The 23,098-nt window shown below is 42.3% G+C and overlaps 1 protein-coding gene across 1 annotated transcript in view; it reads left to right on the top strand.

Moving 5' to 3' along the window:
• Window positions 1–23,098, top strand: part of TP53I11 (tumor protein p53 inducible protein 11) — a 53,441-nt gene that overhangs the window by 15,715 nt on the left and 14,628 nt on the right. The window contains exon 2 of the mRNA XM_035115860.3: window positions 21,746–21,909. Within this exon, the coding sequence (XP_034971751.1) occupies window positions 21,781–21,909 (129 nt within the window). The 5' untranslated portion in view covers window positions 21,746–21,780. The remainder of the gene's footprint in view (window positions 1–21,745; window positions 21,910–23,098) is intronic.

Genomic DNA, 23,098 nt, shown 5'->3' with positions numbered 1-23,098 from the left:
TATTTACAAGCAGGCTATTTTAATTTGACAGAATTCCAGATACAGAGAATTCTGCTTTAGTGCAGAGGGTCAAATTAGATGACCTTTGGATCGACACAGTTCTGTGATACTGAAACAGAGTTCACTCTCCTTTTCTAAACTGAAGAAGGTAGCATGAGAATTCTAAACATGCACACATGTCATCTAAAGTACATCTTGTCAATAAAGCATTTTTACTGGTCTGGATATAATGTCGAAACAAACAAACAAAAAAATTCCTTCCAGTAGCGCCTTAGAGACCAACTAAGTTTGTCATTGGTATGAGCTTTCGTGTGCATGCACACTTCTTCAGATACACTGAAACAGAAGTCACCAGACCCTTATATATAGTGAGAGGGTGGGGAGGGGTATTACTCAGAAGGGTGGTTGGAATGAGTGATTGCCTGATAGGTGTGTGGTAAACCTGTTAACAACTGATTGGTCTTACAGGAAAAAACAAGGGATGAGATGGCTAAAAATAACTTTATCGTGTATGATGAGATAAGAATCCAATGACTCTATTCAAACCAGGTCTCTCCATGGTTTTAAGTTTGGTAATAAGTAACTGGATATAATGTGTTGCTGATAGGCAGAAAAACGCAGGTGAATTTCTGAACCAGAGGAGCAGTCTTGGAGAAAAACAGAATAGGTAAATTAAAAAAACATGTACCAGTACATCTGTTGCGTAAAGCATGTACAAAATATACACCACATCTGAATGTGATGTCAAAGCTGCATTTTTTTATTTTTTGCTTTTGCTTTTTAAGTGTTCAGCTGCCACCAACAATGCTTAGTTTTGGCAGCCTTTTAATAATAAAAAGCACTGCTGTTGTATGAGGCTATCCCCATGTGCTCTGCTTTTGTGGATCATAGTGCTTCATCATGCCGTGTGTGCGTAGTTTCTACAGATGGGAGAGGGAGAGTGATGTTACTGCATTAGTGGAGGAGGCACAGAATTTAAATCACCCAGACTCTTGCAGTTCAATCTTATGATGAGATCAGAGAGTGAGAGAGATTCAGAGAACAAAATCTAAATGTAGTTTGGTATTTATATAGCAAGCATGTCTTGCTGTGACTGTAGTTTTGTTTGCTGCCAAACGCTTCTACCTCAAAACAATATGGGTGCAATTTGAGCCAAGTTCTGAAAGTTCAAATACAGCCCTAATCTGAAATGTCTCTAATACAAAATCAAAATGGCACAATAGGGTCTAATAGGTGAAAACCAAGGCAATTTTCCCTTCCACCTATGCCACTGTCCACCTGGAACTCCCTCTCCCAGTTTACATAATCAAACAATGAAATCCTAAACCTGACCTTTGTCTCTGCTCACCTGCCACTCATGAAAGGAGGGGCTCACATTCCTCTGTTGCCCAGCACAAGAGAACTGTTTTTTTTTTGCCAGTCACCCATTACCTTCCTTTTATACTGCATGATGGTTCTTCTCCCCAGGCGATTCCTGGCAAGGAAACTGATTCAGCCTCCATTTTTGCACTGCTAAGCTTCTCACATCTGGGTGAAAACTTCAAGCATTTAGTAATCTCCTACATTTACTAAATCTAGAGATTACATTGTTTGTGTGAATATGGTACCCAGGACTTTTAGTTAGGGAAATCTGTCCCCACATAACACTATAAAATAAACAAGCCCATTTAAACAGTGTGATGGTTAAAACAGTTGAAAACAACAATCAAAGCAGGATGCTCAAGTCATTTCAATGCTTGTTGAAATGGGAGTGCCTTCAAGAATGCCAGCACCAGGGTAAAGGTAAAGGGACCCCTGACAATTAAGTCCAGTCGTGACCGACTCTGGGGTTGTGGCGCTCATCTCGCTCTATTGGCCGAGGGAGCAGGCATACAGCTTCCAGGTCATGTGGCCAGCATGACCAAGCAGCTTCTGGCGAACCAGAGCAGCACATGGAAACGCCATTTACCTTCCCGCCAGAGTGGTACCTATTTATCTACTTGCACCCATATTTCAGCAGGAAAAACATTCCACAACACTCATGCTATTTTTTGTTTCTCCTCTAATTCTCCTTTGAGCTGAAATGTTAATTTATACAGCCCCAGATCTATCAGGGAAATGTATGTATTTGTTGTCGACTCTTAGTAGAACGGAGCTTTTGGAATGTTTTTATCAATCCTGCTTTCTTTTGTAACATTTGTCTCTGATGCCTCTGAGCTGTAATCAAGCCCAAAGTTTTCTTGTAAACATTTTCTTATTCAGTCTACAATTTGTGGTTGAGCAAACGAAACTGTGATAGCAGCATTGCTGCAGAGATTTCTATGAAGGGAGATGGTCCCGGCTTGGGGCAGGCAGGCAGGCAGGCAGGCAGGCAGGCAGGCAGGCAGGCAGGCAGGCAGGCAGGCAGGCAGGCAGGCAGGCAGGCAGGCAGGTATCCATGAGATGTTCAGCAGCCCAATCTATTATTCACTGGATTGCAGTGGAGCTTTGAGACTGGAAAGTGTTGTCGTCTGAGTCATGGTTGCTGCAATGACAAATTGAAGCAGTCCACTTGAAGCTAAGAACTGCCACATTATCAGAGAAGAATGGAAGGGAACTGAGCATTTTACTTAATAAATAGAACTTTATGACTGAAACTGCCAAACTAGCCAATTGCAACTGGTACCTCTTGATATGTGCTCTATAACAGAAAGGTATTGGTGGAACTGTAGGAAAAATCAGAGTGAGGCAAACACAGGTGTATCATTTCAATATCATAAAGTGGATTAGGACGCTTCCACTTGCTCCATGCCAGGAAGGCGCAAGTCAGAGTGGTTTTCTGCTTGACCTGCACTTTCTAGGCACAAATCCAAGTGGTTTTCCCCTTGCCCCACTCCTTTCCCAGGGGAAACCCACTCCTTAGCTCTAAATCAAAGCAAACATCAATCTGGAAAAAAAAAATCAAGTGTGGACAAGCCCTTAGCATAGGCACCAACTCTATATGGCTGAGGACAACTCAGTCCCCCCCTTGCCCCCTACAGTTTTTTGGATGGGTTGAGCCCACCCCCAATGTGTCACACGTGTGATGTCATGCCATGTGACAAGCCCCTGAAATGTCATGCGGAACTCTGCATCTCTGGCCCTTAGTCTGAGTAATTTAGCCACAGGTATCTGAGGGTTGCTTGATGACTGAGGAGGACCTGGTCCCCTCAGGAGTGGAGCCCCCCCCCAAGTTATTGCCTGACTTTTCTTTTCAAGACGTCTACCCGTTGACATGTACACTTTGTAAAAAGTGCCTCGTATATTCTGTTTATATGTATATTAAATGTAGGCTGGCAAAAAGGGATGCAGGTGGCGCTGTGGTCTAAACCACTAAGCCTAGAACTTGCCAATCAGAAGGTCGGCGGTTCAAATCCCCGCGATGGGGTGAGCTCCCATTGCTCGGTCCCAGCTCCTGCCAACCTAACAGTTCGAAAGCACGTCAAAGTGCAAGTAGATAAATAGGTACCACTCCGGCAGGAAGGTAAACAGCATTTCCGTGCGGTGCTCGGGTTTCACCAGAAGCAGCTTAGTCATGCTGGCCACATGACACGGAAAAACTGCCTGCGGACAAATATCAGCTCCCTTGGCCAGTAAAGCAAGATGAGCGCCGCAACCCCAGAGTCGTCCACAACTGGACTTAACGGTCAGGGGTCCTTTACCTTTACCTTGCTTATAATTTTTTATCTTGTGAACTGCCCCGAGATCTTCGAATGAATGGCAGTATGTATATTTTAAGAATGATAATTATTAAATTGTTTCCGAAATTTTTAGCCATTTCAAGTGGGCCTCAGGTATCTGAACAGGCTCAATGAGGGAAAAGTGCAGTATTGTGATGGCAGGCTCCTTCTCACTTTCTACATCTATTATTTTGCAAGTAGGAAACTCCTGAGCAATGCAAAGAAATAGAGGAAAACAATAGAATGGGGAAAACCAGAGATCTGTTCAAGAAAATTGGAGATATGAAAGGAACATTTCGTACAAAGATTACCATAATCAAGGACAAAAGTGGTAAGGACCTAACAGAAGCAGAAGACATCAAGAAGAGGTGGCAGGAATACACAGAGGAATTATACCAGAAAGATATGGAGGTCTCGTACACCCCAGGTAGTGTGGTTGCTGACCTTGAGCCAGACATCTTGGAGAGTGAAGTCAAATGGGCCTTAGAAAGCACTGCTAATAACAAGGCCAGTGGAAGTGATGATATTCCAGCTGAACTATTTAAAATTTTAAAAGATGATGCTGTTAAGGTGCTACACCCAATATGCCAGCAAGTTTGGAAAACTCAGCAATGGCCAGAGGATTGGAGAAGATCAGTCTACATCCCAATTCCAAAGAAGGGCAGTGCCAAAGAATGCTCCAACTACCGCACAATTGCGCTCATTTCACACGCTAGCAAGGTTATGCTTAAAATTCTACAAGGCAGGCTTAGGCAGTATGTGGACCGAGAACTCCCAGAAGTGCAAGCTGGATTTCGAAAGGGCAGAGGAACCAGAGACCAAATAGCAAACATGCGCTGGATTATGGAGAAAGCTAGAGAGTTCCAGAAAAACGTCTACTTCTGCTTCATTGACTATGCAAAAGCCTTTGACTGTGTCGACCACAGCAAACTATGGCAAGTTCTTAAAGAAATGGGAGTGCCTGATCACCTCATCTGTCTCCTGAGAAATCTCTATGTGGGACAAGAAGCTACAGTTAGAACTGGATATGGAACAACTGATTGGTTCAAAATTGGGAAAGGAGTACGACAAGGTTGTATATTGTCTCCCTGCTTATTTAACTTATATGCAGAATTCATCATGCGAAAGGCTGGACTAGATGAATCCCAAGCCGGAATTAAGATTGCCGGAAGAAATATCAACAACCTCAGATATGCAGATGACACAACCTTGATGGCAGAAAGCGAGGAGGAATTAAAGAACCTTTTAATGAGGGTGAAAGAGGAGAGCGCAAAATATGGTCTGAAGCTCAACATCAAAAAAACCAAGATCATGGCCACTGGTCCCATCACCTCCTGGCAAATAGAAGGGGAAGAAATGGAGGCAGTGAGAGATTTTACTTTCTTGGGCTCCTTGATCACTGCAGATGGTGACAGCAGTCACGAAATTAAAAGACGCCTGCTTCTTGGGAGAAAAGCAATGACAAACCTAGACAGCATCTTAAAAAGCAGAGACATCACTTTGCCGACAAAGGTCCGTATAGTTAAAGCTATGGTTTTCCCAGTAGTGATGTATGGAAGTGAGAGCTGGACCATAAAGAAGGCTGATCGTCGAAGAATTGATGCTTTTGAATTATGGTGCTGGAGGAGACTCTTGAGAGTCCCATGGACTGCTAGAAGATCAAACCTATCCATTCTTAAGGAAATCAGCCCTGAGTGCTCCCTGGAAGGACAGATCGTGAAGCTGAGGCTCCAATACTTTGGCCACCTCATGAGAAGAGAAGAATCCTTGGAAAAGACCCTGATGTTGGGAAAGATGGAGGGCACTAGGAGAAGGGGACGACAGAGGACGAGATGGTTGGACAGTGTTCTCGAAGCTACGAACATGAGTTTGACCAAACTGCGGGAGGCAGTGCAAGACAGGAGTGCCTGGCGTGCTATGGTCCATGGGGTCACGAAGAGTCGGACACGACTAAACGACTAAACAACAACAACAGGAAACTCCTGTGACATTGTAATGCTAAACTTGAAGTGATCCCATCCACACAGTTAGCAGTTGAGTGCTGGCATAAGAATAAGCAGCAGGTATGGAATGCAGATTGGGATTGCAGCAGGAGAACAAGCATTTAAACATTCCGTGGCAGATTCCAATGGGATCAGGTTTTAATTGTTGCGAATGGTGTTGTATCTACTTTTGCCCTCTTGCATTGGGGAGGAGAAGCAGCAGGACCCCCCCCCCCAATTGCATTCAGTAAGCCCTGTTCAGGTGCCTAAAATGGATTTACTGTCATAGAAAGCAGAGCATCAAAGGTATGGAAAGTGGAGGGACACATGGATCAGCAGCTTTGCATGTGAAGTGTCTTAACTGATAAACTCATACACTGAACACAGGGCAGCAATGCAATGTGGCCACTTAAACAGCTAATGCAGCCTTAATGCATAAAGTGAAGTACAGTGTCCAGATCACAGGGAGTAATAATAGTTCCATTCAATTCTGTGTTTATCAGGCTGCACCTGGAGTGCTGTGTCCTTTTTTAGGATGCCACATTTTTAGGAGGATGCTGATTGGTTAAACTGGCATGTGTCGAGAGGAGAGTACCCAGGATGGTGAGGGGTGGGAGCTGAGTTGTATGAGGAATGGAAAAGCTGGGTATGTTTAGCCAGCAGAAAAGAAGAAGAAGGTGGTGGGGATATGACAGCAGTTTTCAAAATATCTCTAGAGAATATGGAGCAGGCTTGTTTTCTGTTGATCCAGAGGGCAGCTGGACTAGAACCAATGGGTAAAAATGTCAGGAAAACAGATTCCAGCTATACATCAGAAGAAGCATCTAATAGCCATTTGGTAAGGGCTGTTCAACAGTGGAACAGGCTGCTTTCATGCACTGTCCTTCACTGGAGTTAGTGAAGCAGAAACTGTGATAGCATATACCGTACACCCCCCCCCCCGTGGTGGGATAGTTGTCTCCCTCCCCCCCTCCCTCCCCTTCTTCCTGGTATTCTCTGGTGCTTGAAACACTCTCAACAGGAACATGCCAGCCAACACGGGATACAAAACTTTCCCATGGTGCCTGATGCTGGGTGTTCTGGATAAAATTACTGTACTTGTTCCAGGGCTACTGGGGCCTGGAATGATGATGTGACAGTGTTCTAGGTACTGGGGAGAAGGGGGAGGTACACCTCCTTCCCTTCTCTGCTGACCACAGCTGTATATGTATAGTGTGGGGACTCTCTAATTATGACTGGCAACTCTAAACTCATTATCCACTTTATTTCTCGCGGAAGGTCTCCTGTTACTAAAGCAGATGTCACAAAATGCATGGAAGCTATATGCACCCTGGTAAGGCTGTGCATGCCTTTTACATCCTCCGAAAGTTGAGTGCCTATATAGTAGAGACTGAGCCCCATGGCAGACCACAGGGAATATGTGGCACAGCACAGCCTGCTTAGCATGAAGCAGAAAACATAACCCATCAGATAAGTACAACAGAAATGTTTGCTCTTCCCCATGCCCTTATTTTCAAGACAGAATGCAGACGCCTTCTGTACATTTGGAAGTCTTGTCGCTTCCTTGCAGGGTGCAATTACCAGCCATGTAACAGCGTGGGTGTTGTGTTTAATTATAGCAGACACCTAGGGAGCCTAATAAAATAATTGAGATGTTTCATTTTTCCATGAAGAGAGAAACCAATTTTTATTTAAAAGCTGAGGACTCTCAACGCAGTAAGTTTTGAAACAAGTAGACTTTGAGGGACAGATGTCTGCATCCAGTTTCACCACCCCTGCCTGCAGCCATGGACTGTCTGCCAACCTTGTGTCCCTGGAAACCTGTCCAGTCTGGCTGCAGTCTGTGCTACCTAAGATCGTGACTGTAAGCTTGCACCTCAAGAGCAGAGTTATGGAATTGCCCCTCCTGCTCTAATTCAAGCTTGAATAGGCAATAGAATTTCCAGCCTGACATTCTGTCTTGGCTTTGAGGAGGCTAGAAAGTCATTTGGTTTGTTTGCTTTTTGGCATGAGGTAAACTTCCATGGTTGGACAGTGTTCTCGAAGCTAAAAACCTGAGTTTGACCAAACTGCAGGAGGCAGCAGAAGACAGGAGTGCCTGGCGTGCTATGGTCCATGGGGTCACAAAGAGTCAGACACGACTAAACGACTAAACAACAAAAACAACAAAACTTCCATGTCTCACATGTTGCACATTAGGATTGAATGTCCTAAGACTACTGTCAGTAATATATTTTATTTAATTATTTTTGCATATACACTTAAAATCCTTCCATTTGGGAAAGGTAAACATATTGTTAAAAATTACAGGTTATACAATTTATTTAAAAAATGGAAATGGGCCGTCTGCCTGAAACATGTGTGCGATTACACCACAGCTTGAGAACCCACATACAGTAACCTGAAATGCTTCTGCCCCCAGCCATCCAATGCTAGCCCTTAAATACCATAGTGGAGCTCCGCTACCCCCACCCTCTGAGGTGCATTTAGCTTATTCATTGTACAGCTTTTGCTGTATACTGAAGATACACCTGTTTACACTGTCTTTGGACCCACCTTTTTCTACATTTATCCTGTTTTGTTCCACCTGGAAATGGTTTTTAATTTATTTTATAAGTGTAATGATTTTATCTTTTTTATAACTATAAACTCTATTGTTATAGCCCACCCTGGGACAAAGGCCAGGTTAAAAAAATCATATAAATAAATACTCATAAAAACCTAGAATGAGAGAACTGTTTTGCATATTAGAAGAACAGGTCTATAATGCTGGCAGGTAAGACTGCCTTGAATGGAAGAGCAGGGAGGGAATTAAAAAAAACTCATTCTCCCCCACTTCCTGCACATGAAATGCTTCTCTGTTTCAGTAATTGTTTTGAATGGACTGTGAAATGGACAGAAACCTTTGACCCATTACATTAGGACAGGAAACGTACTAACGTAGCTTTTGGGAAACTCGTGTAACCAGATCAGGTTGCGTGATAACATCTTCATTACTGCTTGCATGGTCCCTGGGATCAGGAAGAAGTATTGGTTCTTTTTTTTAAAGATAAAAATGGAATAAGAAGCATATACGTATGGGAAGCAAATAGCAACTTGAAGGAGGGATTTCATTAAATTTCTTTTACACACACACACCTTCCCCTGCCCCAAGAGTTGACAGTTCCCCACTGTCAATCTCTGGTGGGGTACTTTTTTTTTTTTTTTGGAAATGAAGTGCTCCTGTCAGCTTTCTGTCAGATTCTTTTTATTTCCAGGGATGCCATTATTATGGTTCAGGCTAGATGTGCCAAGTTTGCATTGCAGATCCACACTAGGCATACGTGAGGTTAATCTGCATCAGCAGGGCTCACTGGAGCAATTGAAATACTAGGTGCAATTACTTCAAAAGGCTGAATTCTCATTCCATTCTTATTATCTTTCCATCTGGGTTTGGCTCCACTTTCTGTGACCATCAAAACACCAGAAGTCTCAGTGGAAGAGATGAATGCAGAGTAATCTTCAGTTTCCCATAATATGTGGGGGGAATGAAACTGCAGGACAAGTAATGTCAACCCCCCACATTATACAACACTCGAGTCTATTCTGTCTTTGCAGTGGACTTAATCTGACGCTAATCTTTTCTGAATAACTTGTCCCTGGCTGAATTTCTGTGAGTTGCATGTATGGTGTTGACTTAGAAAATAATAGCTTAAACTAAAATAAAAAACAACAACAACCCCCTTTCAACAATACCGTGCCATCAAAGAATAAAAGGAAGGTGTGGCAGTAATGATTCTCATGGGAGCTCTCAAACTAAAACATTAATTGGAACTCAAAGTATCTCCCATCCTGAGGCCAGGCTGTGGCTCTGAAGGGAAGCCAACCATCAAGTATGCCTCTCTCTCCCCCATAAGCAGAATTTAAGGGGCACATTCAAAAAAATAAAAAAAATGTTTATATCTGTGTTGTGTATAAAGTATGAATTTAATAAATATGAATTTTATTAGATGTTAACTGATTAGGGAACCAGCAGCTGTCAAGTATATGGCACCTGACCCAGATTTTGCTTCTGGTAACAGTTGTCACAACTGTTTAGAAGTTGTAGGGTTTGTAGTTTGTCTCTGCTGAAGAGAATCTGAAAAGAAGAAACTAGAAACAAAGGATTAACAGCAGCTGAAAATGAAACATAGCGGCGGTGCCAGTGCCACACACACACACACACCCTGATGTAGTGTGCCATTAAGTGTTGGTCATCTCTGCACTAAAGCTCCCTCTAGAGCAGGGTTTCCCAAACTTGGGTCTCTATCTGTTCTTGCACTACAAGTTCCATCATCCCTGACCACTGGTCCTGCTAGCTAGGGATGATGGCAGTTGTAGTCTAAAAAACACACAACAACAACAACAACAACAACAACAACAGATGGAAGACCCAAGTTTGGGAAACCCTGCTCTAGAATTTCAGCACAAAACAGAAGTGTAGGTCAGTTTCATCAACTTCACAATCTTCACGTAAAGCACATGTAAGCAACTCACGGCTCAGAGGCCCCATACAGCCCCCAGAGGCTTCCAGATGCCCTTCCCTGCTCCAACACAAACATTCCATATATAGACCCATAGGATAGGTCAAAGCATTTACAATTACTGTATATCAAGCCAACAAAAACATAATAAAATTTACAATTCAATCCCATTGGCCGTCATATGACTGTACAGTTGAAATATTCAAAAGGGCTGGAGGAAAAGAAAGATTGTCTCTCTTCTGGCACCAACTGAAAATGCTGTCATCGGGTGAAGTTCATTGAGGAGGTTGTTCTATATACTCAGCTATTGATGAATATATTTAGGTTTTATATAAACACAAACTGACTGACCTACACACAGGTTGTTTTTCTTGGTGGACGAGCCAGGGGTGGGGCAGGAAATCTTATAGGGAATATAGGAAGCTGCCTATACTTGGCCAGAAAATTTCTCTGTATTTTCTGTACTGACTGGGTGCAGTTCTCCAGCAGAAATCTACCACTTGCTAACTTGCTCTTTTTAAAAAACAAGAAAAGCAGCAGCCGAACAAAACTGGAAATAACAGGCATCTTACCTAGAACCTTCATGTTTGCAAAGCACAAAGGGTCCCAGTAAGAGTCCAATCAATGATTTGGAATATTTTAAGTACCGGTAGATGTTCTGGTATAACTACTGCTTAGTTTGGAATGCACAAACCTTTTCCACGCTGTACTTGTGTGACTGTAAAGCTGCTGAATTCACAGTACCTTGAGAGAATGATTTTGCTGATGCTGAGTTCTGCAGCTTTTTGCAGGCACATAGTCACTGCAAAATAAAAAGCTTTGCCTTTTAAGTATTTATATTTTCATGGCTCTTATTATTTATTTTATTCCTCTTATATCCATTGTGGAAGTCTCCTGGCAGCATTGTGGCAAATCATTTTTGAATTAGCAATGGTTTTCAGCAGAACAAATGATGAAGGAAAGTGGAGTCATGAGATCAGAATCCTCTTCTCCCTTCTTCTCTGCCACTCCCCACCACAAAAATAAAACCCGAAACTAGAGAAAGATGAAACTAGTAGCTTTTGCATTGTCTATTTTATTTATCTTTTCTAATCTAAAGACTCCAAGGCAGATTTCAACAAACAGTAAAAATCACAAAGCATTCTAAAACTAATAGTACTACATAAAACAACAGTGCATAATGAAAATGAACACTGATCAATAGAAACTTTGGTAAATAGAATAGCCTTGGAAACTCTTTGTATTTGAAATAGCAGAATCGAAGGACTGCAGTACAGATTTGTTTTCTGAAACAAAAAGGGAAATACATTTCAAAATCGGCATCTTAATTAATGTTTTGCCAAAACATTTGAACAGTTTAATTGGGGTATATGAAATATTGAAACTGTGTTTTAATGTGCCTTTTGAAGAAATTAAATAATAATGTTGCATTCAAACTGAAAGCAAAATGTGGATCCTAAAGCTTAACATTGCCCTAAAGGGCCTAGGCGGCCAGTTTATGGTTCATTTGCTTAACTTGAGAAACTCATAGCAAGCAGCAGCATCTCTCAGGCCAGAAATAAAAGCACCCCACCCCGCCCCTGCTTTGCAGGAGAGGCCGGGTGGAATTCAGTAAGCACCAAGCTCTCTTTTGATAGCTGCAGACTGAAGATTTCAAGCTGTGGACATTGGACCTCTTCCTGACAACAGCCTTTGAGGAGCAGCAGCAGAAAACCCCTCCCCTGCATTTCTCATAGTCCATGGAGAACTTTCACTTGGCAGGAGAGCTTAGGAGGGGAGAGGGAAGGGGATGTCTCACCAAATGCCCTGCTTGGACTCCCTCAGAAGTGAGGAAGATCTCAAAGTTTTGGAGTCTCAAGAGTTTGGCCCAAAGTAAAGGAATCTCTGGGTACTTGCCCAAGTTTGTCAGTCTTTCATTTTATGTGATAGATTCTTTCAACATTTGAATGTCTTTCAGCCAGGGGTGAAACCAATCCCTACCTTCACACAAGTGATTTCTGTGTGCCAGAGGATCCCACAAGTGGCCAGCCAAGATTTGTGGACTCCCAATTGGCTGTATTTCTGTTTGGAAGCTAATCTTGGGGGCTCCAAAATGATTAGGTTTTTTTTTAAGCTGAAAGAGTAGACTTGGGGGTACTGAGGTGTCTCTATATTTTGTTTTCTTTTTATTTTATAAAATGTATACACTGCTTGATTGTTCAAAAAACCACCACCACCACCACCACACAACCCTTAAAATGGGTTACAAAGAGAATAAAATAAGCAGCAAAAACAGTTAAAAACAATGATTTAAAACTTTTTTTAAAAAAAAACCCAGCAATAAACCAAAACATGCATCAACATTTTACATGCCTGGGTCGGCTTGTCTCAAAACCTTGTTTTATACCCCGCCTATCAGACTGGGTTTCCCCAGCCACTCTGGGAGGCTCACATTTCTAGAAACATCAATCCTTAAAAACTTCCCTAAACAGGGCTGTCTTCAGATGTCTTCTAAACGTCAGATAGCACAGGCAATCTCACGGGTAAAGTGGTCCCAAGTTAAGGGCTTGCTGTCATAGTTAAAGTAATAAGGTGCAAAAGGAACACTTACTCTGAAGAGGAACAGTTTCTAAAGGTAGTACCTTGTCCACCACTCTTGACTGCAGGGCTAAGCTTGGTCAGACTTGCTGTAGCGGGGGTTGAAGAGGAACATTAGTGATGATTTGCCAGGGTCCTGGATTGTCAGAAATACAACTCAGGAGCAGGTAGTGGCTATGGGTCTCCTGTCCACCAATGATGCTGATGATATAGATACTGTATTATTTATATCCTGCCATTTCGCCAGACCAAGACTCAAGGCGGCTTTGCACAAGTACGATTCTAACAGGGTTGCTTTTAATTCTATGGCAACTTAATACAGTACAGCCTGTTCCTAACTCTTCTGTAACATGAAGATGACACCATGTTAAATTTCTCTATATTTGGCTAAGCAAATTATCCAGCTATTCTCAGCAGCTGTTATTGACTTTTTCCTGTTGGGACTCTCAGGAAATCTGTTTTGAGTATCTCATGGTTCAATCATGAGTCAGAATCTTTGGTGGAGCTAATATTGAGATTTGGGTCTCATAGGGCAGTTGGCATGGTATTTCATCCTAGGATGATTGCAACTGTCCCATGAAAGTGTTGGGGGTGATGTGGGATGACAAAAAGAGTCAAGCACAGCTTTGCTCCACCTGAATACGTTAGTAGGCTTCTTCCTTCCCTGTCGTGTAGAGATGTGTGAGGCTTAGTAAATAGGGTTGCCAGACTCAATAGTGGACAGGACTTCTGTGCCTTTAATCGCCCTGCTCTCTTTTGAGTCTGGAAACCTTAAAGAGAAACCAGATGACCCTTTGCTTGGAAATTAAACAAAGGGTCTGCTGGTTTCTCTTTAAGGTTTCCAGACTCAAAAGAGAGCAGGGCAATTAAAGGCACAGAAGTCCTGTCCACTATTGAGTCTGGCAACCCTATTAGCATAGCTGCCAAGTTTTCCCTTTTCTCGCGAGGAAGCCTATTCAGCATAAGGGAAAATCCCTTAAAAAAAGGGATAACTTGGCAGCTATGTATTAGTAAAAGTTCTTCAGACTTGCTCAGAGGGCATATGATTTTTCTAGATGGTTCAAAGTTTGCCTGAAAGGCAAGTTTGTGGAAATAACATGTTTATCCAGAGCAGCCACCACATGGTGCTTTATTCCTCCAACCTTTAATTTCCATGGAGTCTGGATCTTCCACAAGATCGTGGGGGGCTGCATATATTTGTTTTGTTTTGACCCTGTGCTTGCCTTTGCATAAAACAAAGAGAAGGAACTGAAACTCTATGAACGGCAGGTAACTATAAATGTATGGGGGTGACCGACCCGCTAACTATCTAAATAAAATGAAATATTAACAGAGCAAATTGTCTCCGGGGGGGGGGGTTATCCAGGAGAGAGTTAGATTAGAAATGAAGAAGCCTGTGATTCCCAATCAGAGTTTGCAGATCACACAACTGAAGCTGGATTCTTAACAATGGCAAGAAAGCCACAGCCATGCCTTGCCTTCTCATGTCTCTGTACAGTTGTGCTCATAGCTGCCAAGTTTTCCCTTTTCTCACGAGGAAGCCTATTCAGCATAAGGGAGAACTTGGCAGCTATGGTTGTGCTATACAGTGCATTCTGTCTCCTCCCCATTCTTGCTTAGCCCAGCTTCCCAAGGTCTGGTAAAGGGTCAGTGTCTCTGTGGGTTTCACTGACATGATCAGCATGGGAAGCATGGGGGCCACCTCTGAAGGATAAGAAATCCTCTAAAGGCAAGAAATCTTCCCAAGGTGGCTTACATTGTGAAACGCAATTACTGTTACAATCTCCAATGAAATTAATAAAAAACCAGAAGTGCACACCATCCAGCTACAAAAATTATCCACGTAAGACCAGCTTCAAGCAAAATAATTTTAACAGCAACCATTTAAACCATGAAAACAAATGAGGCTTCACGGCTTTACTAAATGCCTGCGTTGATGGGGCTTGACGGCTCTCAGCTGTTGTTCTGCTCCAGCAACTTTAGAAAAATTCCCTACAATCTGTCGTATTGAAGAGGAATGGCAGAATCGGGTCCTGCAGCAAAATGCGTATTTCAGTGGGAGTAAGAAGAAACAAAACAAAACAAAACAAAACTCTTTGGATACACATTCTGGGTACACACTCTGGTCAGTCTAACAAAATGCCTCCATCTAGTCTAATCAATGATGCATTCAAATGGAAAAAATATTGGCCTGTGAGGAAAATATATCATTCAGCACTCCTCGTTTAGAGATCAAGAGTTGGGCACCTTGAGCATGAATTTAATGCTCATTAATCTGTGCTAGAGATTGAGTCAGTAGTCCCATACACAAACGTCTCATGCCGCACTCCAAGCAATTTGAACTTGTTGACTATAAATCTGGAAGCATCACTCCTCTAGAGCAGCAGTTGAAGTTGTGAAGAAGACCTTCCCAGAGTTTTCCTCAGGGTGTGTTTGGTTCATAAATGGATGTTAAAAGCAGACTCAGAATATCTGCTCATGGCCTCCAGAGGCTTTTTTACACCAGTGTTTCTCAACCAGTGTGCCTCCAGATGTTTTGGGACTACAACTCCCATCATCCCTAGCTAGCAAGACCAGTGGTCAGGAATGATGGGAGTTGTAGTCCCAAAACATCTGGAGGCACACTGGTTGAGAAACACTGTTCTACACAACTACTCAACTACCAAGGCAGCTGCTAGACTGAGCTTTGTTTAGCATGCCTCTGCAGTGCAAGCAACACCTGGAACTCATATAGGTATGATGAGAATATTTTAGTACTGATTTGTTGGGTCGCCAGCTAGAACTCAATTGTGGTACAGGTTTGTGTGTGTGTGCTAAATCAAGGAGTTTGCTAACTTGGTTGTATTTGGGTAAAATGCTATTGGTGGTTTTCTTGAGTTAAAATGAGAGTACCCCTAAACATTTTTTTTTAATAGAATAAAAGCACTGGTTATGCCTCTGCTGCTCGAGACACCTGTGCTTCCTTTAGCATTCAACAACTCCTTTAATCAATCCCTCCAAAACTTTCCTTCCTTCCTTCTTTTCATCCCACAACCCCACACTTCTTCTTGTCCTTCTACCAGCAGGTGGAGAGCTCTTTATTACATCAGGCCTTTAGGAACTGACTGGAAAGGGCAAGTGCTGTGATGTTTGTTGCTGCTGTTGTCTGTATTTTTAATAGATCCTTTAAATATTGTTTTAATTCTGTTAGTGCTAAATGGCTTTTTAGTGACTATCTTTTCTATGTTTTAACTTTTTTCTGTTTGATCTGTAAGCCACCTTGAACCCCAGTTAAGAAAAAAAGGCAGCATGTAAATAAATATAACAACAACAACAACAATTCTGAGCTGAAAGTTTAAAAAATTAGAGTTTCAACTTTGCCTTTTGTATATGTTGTTGTGAAACAAGCCCAACAGCTTTTGTTCATAGTTTGTGTTGTTCTAGAATTTTTATAAAAGTTTTTTCTTTTCACAGCAGGAAATGAGCCAATTCTTTGAGCATTGCCACGATACTTCTAGGTATGTTAGAGGAAGGTTGTGCTGGAAATGTTGATATGCCTCTTGGCTTGCACTGCAGGCTGACGTGTCTGCATGGGTAAGAGAGCACAGGGAGAGGAACATCCAACTTTCTTAGACACTACTTTCTGACCTAATCTGTGCTGACCTTACATCAGGTGCTAGAATGATGCTCTGAGAGTGGCTGACCTCACTTCCTCCTCCTTCCTCCTCCCCTTCCCTTGGTAGGGGAGACGTCTTGGTGTGTCTCTCCTGCTGAGATGAAAAAGCAAGCAAGGCCCTTTGCAGCTCCATCTTAGTCAGGTATAACTAGGATCAGGGTGGATTTGATTTAAATCAAATCAGTTTAAATCACTAGTCAGTAAGACTTAATTTAAATATTTTCTTTTCTTTTACAGAAAGGCTCATTCTTGCTGGTATTATAGGGTGGCAATGACCAGGGCCAGAATAATCCTGGTCAGGCCGCACAGGCCCTAAGTAACCAGAGGGAATCCATGTTATGCAGCCAGTAGAATTCTCTCTTTCTCTGTGTCAGCACAAGAGCAACATTTTGCACAAAGAGACACACACAGCACTTCTAAGAAATTCTAGCTAAGCCACACTTTTGTTCCATCCTGTCTAGCATAAACCACAAGAGCATATCCTGTAGAAGCTACATTCTGAGGGGGTGGGGGTGGGTAAGTTTTGTTATAAAAGCACTCTGTGTATGCCCATGGGTTGGGCAGAATGAGGAATGGTTTTTTCCCTACTGCTCCATATTGTTTTGCCGACAAACCAATAATAAATTTGTTCAACTGCCTGAGATTTTGTCTGGTCAATTTGGGAAGCCAGTCATCCACCTTACATTTCAATCTTAATATTTACAACCAGATGAAGGTTTCATTTTTGGAATAATAGATTTTCAGAGTAGTTTTTACAGTTATATCAAAAATTACTGATTTGGTTATACTATTAGAAATACATAGACATATAATTATGAAATTATTGTGAGGTTTAATAAGTTAACTGTTTATATTTGGACAACTTTTCTGCTGTACTTTATTGGAAGGAGAAAAATAATCATTTCCTTAATAACAATTTAAACAATGTATTTAACTAAAACAATGGCCATGCTGGGTTGGATTGATGGGAGTCAAAGCCCAACGTCTGGAGGCCTACCAGTTCCCTATTCATGCTTTAGAGCAGGCACCCCCAAACTTCGGCCCTCCAGATGTTTTGGACTACAATTCCCATCTTCCCCGACCACTGGTCCTATTAGCTAGGGATCGTGGGAATTGTAGGCCAAAACATCTGGAGGGCCGAAGTTTGGGGATGCCTGCTTTAGAGCATTTTAGCATTTTGGCTTTGCTTTGATACTTGGATCAGATTCATTATACTTATGCACTTACTTCCGGTCTCTCTTTTCACCTAACAAAAATCGATAAACTAGCTATCTAGAATACAATTTGTGTAGACCTAATACCAGCACTTCTGCTGTTATTTAGTATGTCAAGCGTGTTTTGAGATCGCATGAGCTATCTTTAGAAAAGGGAACTGTATATGTATTGGGCACATTGATCTTCTTTCCATCCTATTGGCTAAATCTCTTGTTGTCCTAGTTTACTGCACTACATCAAATTCCAAAATGCCCAAGGGGAGTCAGCCTTGTGATGAACACTGCAAAAAGAAACCAGCAACACATATTAAACAACGGCAAAGCTTGGCAGTATAATTTAAAAGAAAATACCAGAAGGCAATGAACTCTAGAGCAGGGCTGGGGACTTTGTGGCTCTTGATGTTTTTGGGCTCCAGCTCCCATCAGTCCTGGTGATGATGATCAGTCCTGATGAGGGATAATGGGAGCTATAGTTCCACAACATCTAGAGGGCCACCCCTTCCCTGCTCTAGAACTACCGTATTTTAATAGGAAGTGGATGGGATGTTCTTTTTTTTTTAAAGGTGTGCAGGAATTGGACATGTTATTTAACCTAGAACAGCTGGTTTATTATGCTAGAGATGCACACATTTCCAGAACAACAAAGTCCACTTCTAACTTGATCCCAGCACTGAAAGCCTCCCTCCCTGCCTGCCCAGGAAGGGTTTCTTATTATTTGAGACTGCGTGTGAGAACCACGGGAGGGGAAAAAAAATGTCTGAAATGAGGATGGCTGGTTTGATGTGGCTTTTAGTGCCCTCTTGCCATAGGCTGTAAGAACTCCTGCATACTCTTGCATCCTCAAGTAGCTGTGCCTGACCACATTGTGTGGATCCCTGGGGTTACAAGGAAGAGAAGCACTTTCAGCATACCGATTATAACTGAATCAAAAATGTGAGTTTTCAGAAGAAGCATTGCATGTTGAGCATGTTTACTTGAAGGCCAACTCCATAAAAATCAATAGGACATATTCTGAGAAAATATGATTTTTGGACGAGAGCACCAACGTGAAACATGCTATATGTTGTTACTTGTCTTCCAGGAATCTAGCACAGGCACCCCCTAACTGCGGCCCTCCAGATGTTTTGGCCTACAACTCCCATAATCCCTAGCTAAGAGGACCAGTGGTCAGGGATGATGGGAATTGTAGTCCAAAACATCTGGAGGGCCGAAGTTTGGGGATGCCTGATCTAGCATGTAGGGCAAAGTTTCCCCTTCTGTAAAGTGTGCTGGGTTCTTCCCTGATTTTTCTTCTTCTTGCACCACCACTGTATCTTGTAGGTGTCTTGCAAATGGACTCCTCCTGCTGCTGCTACCACCACCACCGCATCTCCTCCTCCTCCTAACTTGTGCTATCTCTTTCTCAGCCTTGGCCATAGGAGCACACACTAGCATGACTAAATGAAATCACATTCTTGCCTTTTTAATAGAACTAGAAATGACTATCCTAGTATAACCGCCCCCCCTCCTGAATTAACAAGCTTCCCCACTTTTCTGCCAGCCGAAACGAAGGCAGACTCATGGCTGATAACAAAGCTCTCCTACCAGCTATAATTAATGAGATAAAAGCATATAGAGCAGAAGTTTATCTGGGAGATGCTGTGAGAATAAAGTTTATTCTGCAGCTGCCTTCGGTGAATTTCCATTCCAGCCGTGTTTGGCTTTGGAACTGGAAGGAATTGCAAATTCTCAAAAATATCAACCCACAAGGAGAGGAACTGGGTAGGTTTCAGGGCTGCTTCTGCTCTGCTGCCCAGTGTTCTCAGCAGGGTGATCAGTGTGGTGAACTAGTCAGAGAGGCAGACAATGACTGAGGTGGGGGGAACCTTGGTTTATTTTCTTTCTTTTTTTAAATCATTTTTATTAATTTTCCAATAAAAACAGCCAATCAACATATAATCATAATCCAATTAAAAACAACAAAATAAAACAAAAAAGACCAAATTGTAATCCCAATTATTAATTAATAATTTTTTCTGAGCTTCCCATAGTCTGGACCTCTTGAAGAATCTTCCGTATCTCGTTCCTGTCTCCTTGTTGTTGTTCTCCTATTTTCCACATTCCGATTTTAACACTCAAAGTTCTCTGTCCCTGGCTGTGCGAGCCTCAATCATGTCAAAAGTCAAATATCCTTATGTCCATTGAGTACAGCTTTATTTGTAAATACGTATTTTTCCAACTATCTGTTTGCCAGCGCAGCTTTTCTGACTCCATTCCAATCTTCCAATCCAGGCTATTATCCGAGTCTTCATTTAGAGCTTAATGATGCAGCAACTCCCATGTTGTTAAACTGTTATGTTGCTCCCATCCAGGCTGTTGTCCGAATCTGTCTTTTGATGTTAGACATGCTGTTTGCGTATTGCAATGTAAATAAACTGTATTCCACAGATATAAATCATTTGATGATCAATCAGCTTTCGGAGACCACACATTCCCCCCTCCTGGGCCTTAGGAAGGGGGCTGCTGAACATCCATTTAGCCCTCTCACTTGCACTTAATGAAGAAATTCCGCAAACAGATGCTCTGAATGTTATTCCAAAATATTGTCTCAAATCACTACAAAGTCAGCCAACAAACATCTCCCACTTCCTTCAAAACAGGGAGGAACTCACATTTTTCTGTGCTGCGTCATATCAATAAGCGTCATTTTGTTTCTTCTTTATCAAGTCTTTCAACCCAAATAAAGCTGCATGATTGAATGTTTCATTATATATAGGAGTCCATCTCTACTCCTCAAAATAACTTAGGTTTCTTACTGAGGCTTGGCATAGAAAGCCAATTGTAAGTATTGATAAGATAAGATAAATCTTTATTGTCATTGTCCCCTTGCGGGAACAATGAAATTGCTCGGTTACCACATCCACTCAGATAAAGCATTGCACATAATCCAAAAAATTTACTACAAAAACCAAATTAAAACAGTGCAATATGGTACAATATAACAAGTAAAATAAGATGACTTCAAAGTTGAATGAAGAAAAAAGAGCATACCAGTACCTCCGTAATCCAAAACATCATGATGAGAATCTCTTTGAAGTCCAAGCTTTGAAATCCGAGCCAGGGACTGTACAAATCTGCAGGTTTTTTCTCAGTCTTCTTCGGTCCAGACTATGTCTGTTTATTGTCCAAATGTGATTATTTTATCAAACATATATTCCCCGCTATGAGAGTGGCTTCGGAGAGTGCCAGCTGTACCGTGCTCTGACCCAGTGTCCTGCTGCCTGCACCTTGATGCAGGCTAGCAATCTTGGACAATCTGTGGGTCTTCGAGACAGTCCTCTCCCATCCTGGGGAGTCTGCCAGGGCTAATTACCCCCATATCAGCCCTGAATTACTGGCATGGCTGGGATCCGATCGTATGGGCGTCAGCCATTTCCCACTGCTCAAAACAGGAACAGGGAACCTTGGTTTCAATTCCTACTTAGAATCATAGAGTTGGAAGAGACCACAAGGGCCATCCAGTCCAACCCCCTGCCAAGCAGGAAACACCATCAAAGCATTCTTGACATATGCCTGTCAAGCCTCTGCTTAGAGACCTCCAAAGAAGGAGACTCCACCACACTCCTTGGTAGCAAATTCCACTGCCGAACAGCTCTTACTGTCAGAAAGTTCTTCCTAATGTTGAAGTGGAATCTTCTTTCTTGTAGTTTCTTGTACTTTATCATGAATCTTACTGGTTGACCTTGGCCAGCCAACCTCTCTCTGTCTAGCCTGACTTACAAGAGTGTTTATAGGGTAAACTTGGGGTAGAGCCCCATTTGATGTTGTGAGCTTGGAAGAAGGTGACGTTAGCAGTGGAACAAGCGTTTAGTTACTGTGTGTTTTGTAAATAAGGATGCACCTATCCAACTGGCTAAGCATCTAAACCCACAGGTTCATCCCCACATACATAAGATAAATTGAGGAGGATCTCTACATTTTGTAAGCATAGGACTGAATAAATGCCAATTCTTCCATGGCCAAAAAACACAGTTGGTTTGGGATGCAATACATCATTGTGTCAAATCATTTTTGCTTTAAAACCAAGTGTATCTCCTCCTTGAATTTGTGGCTGGATTTGACCCTGCTTTTCTCTAACCTCTAACCTTTCTCATTTCAGCTTCTGCCCAAGCCAGCGACTACCTGTGAGTCACCATGGCAACCAAGCAACCTCCCCCTCTGATGAAGAAGCACAGCCAGACAGACCTTGTGAGCCGCCTGAAGACACGGAAGATCCTAGGGGTTGGGGGGGAGGATGATGATGGAGAAGTTCATAGGTCAAAGGTAACAACATTTCAGTTTTCACACTGCTCTGGCTATCTGACAGTTGGGGAGGTTGGCATTCAGCAAAGGACTGCAATTCTGGTTACTGCCCAGTGGGAAGACCTTTAACAAACTATCACCCACAATTAAGTTGGAGGTCTTTAGGATCCTTCTCAGCCCTAAGGCAGTCGGGGGGGGGGGATTCCTTCCAGTAGCACCTTAGAGACTAAGTTTGTCATAGGTATGAGCTTTCGTGTGCATGCACACTTCTTCAGATATGAAAGCTCATACGTATGACAAACTTAGTTGGTCTCTAAGGTGATACTGGAAGGAATTTTTTTTTTTTACTATGTCAGATCAACACGGCTACCTACCTGTAACAAGCCCTAAGGCAGGTTATTTCTCCATGGAATGATTTCTCCATGGAATGATTATGGAGCAATAACCTGCCTTAGGGCTGAGAAGGATCCTAAAGACCTCCAGCTTAATTGTGTGGGTGATAGTTTGAGGTCTTTAGGATCCTTCTCAGCCCTAAGGCAGGTTATTGCTCCATGGAATGACTAATACTTCATGCTAAAGTTAGTAGCAAAGGGGGGAGACCTTTTGTTTAAGCTAAGAAATAATTGCAGCTACTCAAAAGTATCAGCAGTGATAAGGCTATATAGGAAGCCAAGCAGAGGAGAGATGAAGGAATTTGATATTCCAGACTTTTGTTCAGTTTGCCCTACAATTATTATCTTGTTCAGCCTGTTTTCTAATCAGTTGTACAACAGTTGTGTGTTGTACCCGACAAACAGAGCTCTTGTTTCTCTCAATTAATTGCGAAATATAGTGCAGGAGATGATAGATTCACAGCCGTGGGTTGAATTACAAGGCCTATGGGGGTGGCTAGTTAAAGCTGCTGTTCTCACCTCATTAGAGATGTCTCTTTGTAGATGTAGGAATATTCTCTGTAAAGTGTTTCTATTCATGAACAGAGAAGTTTGATTCCTATATACCTTCTGCATAGACAGTCCTCATTCTACAAGTATGTGGTTCGTCACTGTAAGAAAAGAGTGATGGGTTTAGGTAAGCCTTTGGCCAGATCCAGCATGGATCTTCTTGTGTTCTTTTCCTTCAGTGCTGCAGCCATACATCATCACTTCTTCTTTTTCCTGCATCTGCAAAACCAATTTTTTCTCTCTGGGCATTTCCCACATATCCCAGATCA

The sequence above is a fragment of the Zootoca vivipara genome, chromosome 1, assembly GCF_965207765.1.
Source record: "Zootoca vivipara chromosome 1, rZooViv2.hap1.1, whole genome shotgun sequence".
Lineage (NCBI taxonomy): Eukaryota > Metazoa > Chordata > Lepidosauria > Squamata > Lacertidae > Zootoca > Zootoca vivipara.
Note: the sequence above shows the minus strand (reverse complement) of the source record. Positions and strands in the feature narration are given on the sequence as shown.